General features: G+C 36.7%; 2 protein-coding genes across 2 annotated transcripts; both read left to right on the forward strand.

Annotated features, from left to right (window-relative positions):
- The first annotated feature begins 1,089 nt into the window (after window positions 1-1,089).
- On the forward strand, window positions 1,090-2,514 carry LOC106777173 (pentatricopeptide repeat-containing protein At1g31790). The gene has a single exon (XM_014664710.2). It carries the CDS (start codon window positions 1,206-1,208, stop codon window positions 2,454-2,456), a length of 1,251 nt encoding a protein of 416 aa, XP_014520196.1. The 5' UTR covers window positions 1,090-1,205; the 3' UTR covers window positions 2,457-2,514.
- A 1,320-nt stretch (window positions 2,515-3,834) lies between these two features.
- LOC106777861 (probable carotenoid cleavage dioxygenase 4, chloroplastic) lies at window positions 3,835-6,109 on the forward strand. Its single transcript, XM_014665665.2, has 2 exons — window positions 3,835-5,011; window positions 5,144-6,109. Exons 1-2 carry the CDS (start codon window positions 3,915-3,917, stop codon window positions 5,781-5,783), a joined length of 1,737 nt encoding a protein of 578 aa, XP_014521151.1. The 5' UTR covers window positions 3,835-3,914; the 3' UTR covers window positions 5,784-6,109.
- The last annotated feature ends 708 nt before the right edge of the window (window positions 6,110-6,817 follow it).

The following is a 6,817-nucleotide window of genomic DNA, read 5'->3' on the forward strand; positions in this document are numbered from 1 at the left end:
TTTTTTCTATTTCTATTTATAGATGCAGAATTTGTCATGTTTCACTACTCCCATTCATTTTACGTGTGATGTCCAAAAAAATGTTAAACTATTCCAATAAGGCTAGTGTCATAGTAATAATTATCATTAAATTCTTCAAAGATAATATCATTACACAAGACTGTGATGAAAGAAGCTATTGACTTTAAGTTTCGCATGTATTAAAGTATGACTAGTAGTTGTGTAACATGTCTCAAACTCATTTATTATCATTATTTTTAATAATAATAATAATAATAATAATAATAATAATAATAATTTTTAGAAAAGTATTGAAAGAATAGTGTCTATTCGCAATAAAAATAGAAAAATTCACCTGTTATTCGTCTACTATCTATAAATATCTGTTTAAAAAATATTTATGAATATTTTAAAATCTGTTAATATTTTTGAATACTCACAAATATTTATAAATATTTAAAAAAATATTTTTATAAATTATTAAAATAAAATTACAAAAATCATACAAAATATAATATAAATTAAGTTAAATATAAATATAAAATATAAATTAATTTTAATTTCAATTTAATTTAATTTAATAAAATATGAATTAAATTTTTAATTTTTTTTGAGATAGTGAATATCTACAAAAACAGTAATATAATACATACAATTTATTTATAAACAAATATTAAAATATCTATTACAATCTATTTATAAATAGATATTAAAATATTTATTATTCACATTATCTGAATAATAAATATACGCAAATACTAACTATCCGTTGTATGTTTTATCCGGAAAACTCCCTCAATTTTTTTTGCCATTCGAAGCAAGTTTGCTAATAAAAAAAATTGAAGTAGCTATGATAATGTGTATGTTTGTGCTATTGTACTTTAAGGGTGTGGATTTTTTCAAAAGAACATTGTGAGATTAAAAAAGGTCAAGCTGGCATGAATTATTTTATGTAAATAACCTCATTGTTAAGTAGCTTGAAATGTTTGTATGTACTCAATTTTTTATTTTCTAAATATATTAATTTACAGTATTTTTGTACTCTAAGCTAAAATTAAAAAAAAAAGTATTAATTTGTTTTTGAAACTGTAAATACTTTAAAATAATAAAAAAAAAAGTTCGAAGTGCTCTGTGAATTTCTGGAAAGGAAGAGACAGCAACCTGATAGAAGAAACAATGATAGGAGGGTAGGCATGACTTGAAGAATGGTACGCATCACTGCATCTGTGGCAACAGTAGCAACCCACCACCTATTCTTCGATCAAAAGCTTGATCTGAAGAACAACAACCCAAGTAGTTTGCCTTCTCCCAGCCATCAACTCGAGCTTCTACCACCGCTGCGCTACCCCATTCACACTTTTCCGCGTCCCCTCATTCCTCAAACAACTACTTTCACCATGAAGAAGCCAAAGAAAAAGAAAAGAAAAGAGGCTACAACCTCAGACATATTGCACTTGATGGACGCTCTACCTTTTCCTATACCCGTTGACATCTATACCTCATTGATAAAAGAGTGCACTGTTTCCGGTGACCCAGAAACTGCCATTGAGTTGTACACCCACATCTCCAAGAGCGGCATCAAACCCCCCTTGCCTTTCCTCAATCGGATTCTCATTATGTTTGTGTCCTGTGGCCTGTTGGAAAATGCACGCCACATGTTTGACAAAATGCGTGTTAGGGACTTCAACTCTTGGGCGACCTTGTTTGTTGCGTACTATGATAATGCTGATTATGAGGAGGCTACGGCTGTTTTTGTCAACATGTTAGGCCAATTGGGTACGTTGGAGTTTCCTCCGTGGATATGGGCTTGTCTTCTCCGGGCTTGTGCATGCACTTTGAATATCCCTCTGGGATTGCAAGTTCATGGATGGTTATTGAAGTTGGGTACTTGTGATCATGTGCTTCTCAGCAGCTCTTTGATAAACTTTTACGGGAGATTCACGAGCCTGGAAGATGCGAGTGCTATCTTCAATGGGGTTTCGCGGCATAACACGCTGACTTGGACGGCTAAAATCATTAGTGGTTGCAGGGAAAGTCATTTCTGTGAGGTTTTTGGCGACTTCAGGGAGATGGGAATGCGAGGGGTGAAGAAGGACTGCTTCACATTTTCTAGTGTTCTCAAGGCGTGTGGAAAGATGTTGAATCAGGAACGATGTGGTGAACAAGTACATGCTGATGCCATCAAACTTGGGCTGGTCTCGGATCACTATGTGCAGTGTAGTTTGATTGCCATGTATGGAAGATGTGGGTTGTTGAGAGATGCAAAACAAGTGTTTGAGATGATCCGAGAGGAGAAAAAGGTTGACTGCTGGAATGCTATGCTTTCGGGTTACACAAGGAATGGTTTCTACATCGAAGCTGTTAAGTTTCTGTATCAGATGCAGGCAGCTGGAATGCAGCCCCGGGAATCTCTGCTTAAAAAATTAAGAATTGCTTGTGGCAGTACTCAAACATGAATTAACTGTATGAAAGTATATTATTGTACATTAACAGTGTAAAAAAATGTTGAATGGATACCCCAAGCCCTTCTTATATTATTAATTTTTTTTTTTCAAATTGCTTTAGAATTTTCCAAAAGGAATGAATATCTATCTACGTGTTATTTACATAATATTGTATAAACTTAGGCCTCGAAATCCTTAGGCAGAAGAACAAAAGTAGTATAGTTTAAAACCTAGCTGAAATGAAATACAAGGTCAAAAGTATCGGATATTCTTCATAATTGTATTAATGGCATCAATAATAGGTACTAGTTTTTTTTTTTTTGAAAGAAAAAAAGTTGATGAAACTAAAATGCGCGATATATAGAAAAAAGTGATTGGTGATAGTTGAGACAGTAAAATAAATGAGTTGATTGGTGTAATGGTGAAGTCGCATTCCCTTCTTGGGTTGGTCATAGAGATAGGCTCCAAAGATTGACATCCAAAAACATTTAACAAATTTATAAAAAATTATTTTGTGATTTTATATTATCTTTAAAAGTGATTTAAATAGTCAGTAAAATATAAAAAATATCCGTGATCTTAAAATAAATGAGAAAACTCCAAATTCCTTACACGTTATAGAAGTTGTGGACCACAAAAAGTGAAGTAACTGAGTGGCAATGGTGGTTGGTACCTTACACTCCACTTATGGTTTATTCATATTGAAGTTGAAAGGAAGTGTTACTAAAACCAGAGCCACACAACTGTCTTTTTATCTCCTTCCTCCTTCATAGGGGACATTTTATTCCGCCCGTTTCTTCCGTTTACAACCATCAAACATATAAAAAATCTATATGTTCTATGAAATAATCTCTCTATTTGTTTCTTTAACTATCGCGCATTCCATCTTATTATTTTATATCAAAACTAATTTTGGTGGATTTAAATTTTGTTTTTTATTTTTTTTATCACATTTTGAAGATAATAGATTTTATTCTCCTATAGACCTCATATTCATGTTTTATTATTTTTTAATTTATAAGTTTTTTGTGAAATATATCTCTTAATTTTTCTTGAACGGTAGAAAAGAAAAAAAATGATTTTTTAAGTAGTGAAATGGACTTGTTACTTAAAATATCTCACATAAATTTGATTTATCAAGAAGATAGAATTATGCTAAAAAGAAGTCATATATATAGATAGGGACCTCAGAAGATGTATATGCCATGAAAAACAAACAAGTGGTGATGGAAGAGTATGTTTTATTCGGATGCTCCTTATTGGAAATATAATTGATTTATCTATAGAAAATGAAAATATCTATTTTATTTTTCCTAAATAAATGAAAATAAAGTTAATTAGATATACATATATCGTAAGAATTCTTTTATATATAAAAGAGGAATGTAAGAGACATAATAATATAGAAGAAGCGTGTACTTCACCCGATATAACGAGCCACAGAGAAAGAATTAACCTTATCCTACAAAAATGGTCCCTAAACCAGTCATAGTGACAGGACCACCACCACCAGTCTCTTCTCCGCCCAACCCTCTCCTAAAAACCGCAGTATCAACCGTTAAAACAGAAGAAAAACCCCAAACCACCACCCTTCCCCCACCGTCTACCACCACTCCGAAAACGACGCCGCAGCAGCGACTGGAACTAAAAAGGAAAACGAATTCATGGGCGCCAGCGCTAATGCTGAACGCGTTGGACAACATCATCAACAACTTCATTGACCCTCCGCTCAAACCCTCCTTAGACCCCAGACACGTCCTGTCCCAAAACTTCGCCCCCGTCGATGAACTCCCTCCCACCGAGTGCCAAGTCGTCCAGGGCGCCCTCCCGCCATGCCTCGACGGCGCCTATATTCGAAACGGCCCAAACCCTCAGTTCCTCCCGCGTGGACCCTATCACCTCTTCGATGGCGACGGCATGTTACACGCGCTACGCATATCCCAAGGCAAACCCACTCTCTGCAGCCGCTACGTCAAAACCTACAAATACACTATGGAAAACGACGCCGGTTTTCCTCTCATCCCCAACGTCTTCTCCGGCTTCAACTCCCTCGTTGCCTCCGCGGCGCGTGGCTCTCTCTCCGCGGCGAGGGTCCTCACCGGACAGTTCAATCCCTCTAATGGCTTTGGGTTGGCCAACACCAGCTTAGCCTTCTTCGGTAACCGTCTTTTCGCGCTAGGCGAATCCGATCTCCCCTACGCTGTCAATGTTACCAGTAACGGCGACGTCGAAACAATCGGCCGTTACGACTTCAACGGCAAACTTATGCTCAGCATGACGGCGCATCCGAAGATAGACCCCGACACAGGGGAATGCTTCGCCTTCCGTTACGGTCCCATTCCCCCGTTCCTAACTTACTTCCGTTTTGACCCTAACGGGAACAAATACGACGACGTGCCTATCTTCTCCATGACTTCACCTTCGTTTCTCCACGACTTCGCCATCACCAAGAACTATGCAGTCTTCTGCGACATTCAGCTCGGAATGAATCCTCTCGACATGATCGCCGGTGGCTCCCCCGTCGGCTCCGTCGCTTCCAAGGTCCCAAGGATTGGAATCCTTCCTCGGTACGCAAACTATAGAAATTAAATTCTGATTAGTTTAGATGTGTGTAACAGTACTATAAAACACTACAAGCCTAACCCTTTCAACTGTATATAAATGTAGTTTCATTATTTCGGATTTAACTGTTATTACAGAGATGCTAAGGATGAATCCAAGATGAAGTGGTTCGACGTGCCGGGTTTTAATATAATTCACGCGATAAATGCGTGGGAGGAGGACGGGGGAAGAACGGTGGTACTGTTGGCGCCAAATATTCTGTCGGTGGAGCACGCACTGGAAAGAATGGAGCTGATTCACGCGATGGTGGAGAAGGTGAAGATCGATCTGGAGACGGGGATGGTGACGCGGCAACCGGTGTCGGCGCGGAACCTTGATTTCGCGGTTGTAAACCCGGCATTCGTTGGGAAGAAGAATAGGTTCGTTTACGCGGCGGTGGGAGACCCGATGCCGAAGATCTCGGGGGTGGTGAAGCTGGACGTGTCGAAGGCGAATGAGCGGAGGGACTGTACGGTGGGATGCAGGATGTTCGGCGAGGGGTGCTACGGCGGGGAACCTTTCTTCGTGGCGAAGGAGGAAGGGGGTGAGGAGGACGATGGGTACTTGGTGACGTACGTGCACGACGAGAGGAAGAGAGAGTCGACGTTCTTGGTGATGGACACGAAGTCGCCGGAGCTGGACGTGGTGGCGGAGGTGAAGCTTCCACGGCGGGTTCCTTACGGTTTTCATGGTTTGTTTGTGAAGGAAAGTGATCTTAGGAAAGTGGGGCCGTTGTGATGAATGGCGTGTGGGCCTTGTGTCAGTGTATGATGTATAGCATGGCACCATTATTATTCCTTCTCAACACCATTATTCACCGTTCTCACCATTATTCGCAGTAGTTACATGGTAGCACAGAGATCTTGATGACAGGGGTAAAGAAGTAAATAAATAAAGGAGTTGGGTATGAAAGAAACAGAGTAACGTAGAGATCCGACAAGATCTATGCCATAGATCAGGCGGTTCCCAGCAGATATAACTTTATCGTACACCACCTGGGATACATCATTGTTCAACATGTCATATTTCGATCAATTCAACGTGCAAATAATTCATAGATGAAATTCTCCTATAACTTTTATTTTTTTTCTCATCCGTTAACAATTTTTCATAATAATTTGATGTTAAGAATTTTTCATAACAATTTTTTTATTTTATTTTATTGATTTATTTAAGACCAATCATAAAATACTATTGAAAAAAAATTATGAAAAAATAGTTGTTAAAAAAATATTTTTAATTTCTTTTACACTTCAGTGTAATTAAATTACTCTTACAATATAAGTAATTTATATATATTTAAATTAAGAATAAAATTGGGATGTGATGTATGTACATCAAACATTAGAATTATAAATAAATATAAGACTGTTTCGGAACCATAATATTTTAATTTTTTAAAATTTAGTACTATTTCTTCCATAAAAATATTATGCTTACACATAATTTTGGTCCCATAAAAGGAACGTGTTTTAACTATTGTTACCGTTATATTTATTTTATTTTTTCTAAAAATAAAATAAATATTGTTTTTATCCCTAATTATAATATAATACTTGTTAAATGCTCATATGTTAAATAAAAAGTTGAAAGACCATTGGGAGCAATATATTATAATATTGTGATATAATGCTAACTATAACGAATACGAAAAATAGACATACGAAAATTAAAAGAAAATTTCATACATTTTAAAAAAAGTAAAATTTATTTATTTAAAATTTTACAAAAGAGAGAAACTCTATGCAGACGAAAGTTTGAGTTGGGTTGCA

This window comes from Vigna radiata, chromosome 11 (genome assembly GCF_000741045.1).
Source record: "Vigna radiata var. radiata cultivar VC1973A chromosome 11, Vradiata_ver6, whole genome shotgun sequence".
NCBI lineage: Eukaryota > Viridiplantae > Streptophyta > Magnoliopsida > Fabales > Fabaceae > Vigna > Vigna radiata.

Coding starts and splice junctions, on each gene's coding strand:
- LOC106777173 (XM_014664710.2), top strand. CDS start 1,206: ATGGTACGCATCACTGCATCTGTGGCAACAGTAGCAACCCACCACCTA.
- LOC106777861 (XM_014665665.2), top strand. CDS start 3,915: ATGGTCCCTAAACCAGTCATAGTGACAGGACCACCACCACCAGTCTCT. Junction 5,012..5,143: donor AGGATTGGAATCCTTCCTCG/GTACGCAAACTA, acceptor CTGTTATTACAG/AGATGCTAAGGATGAATCCA.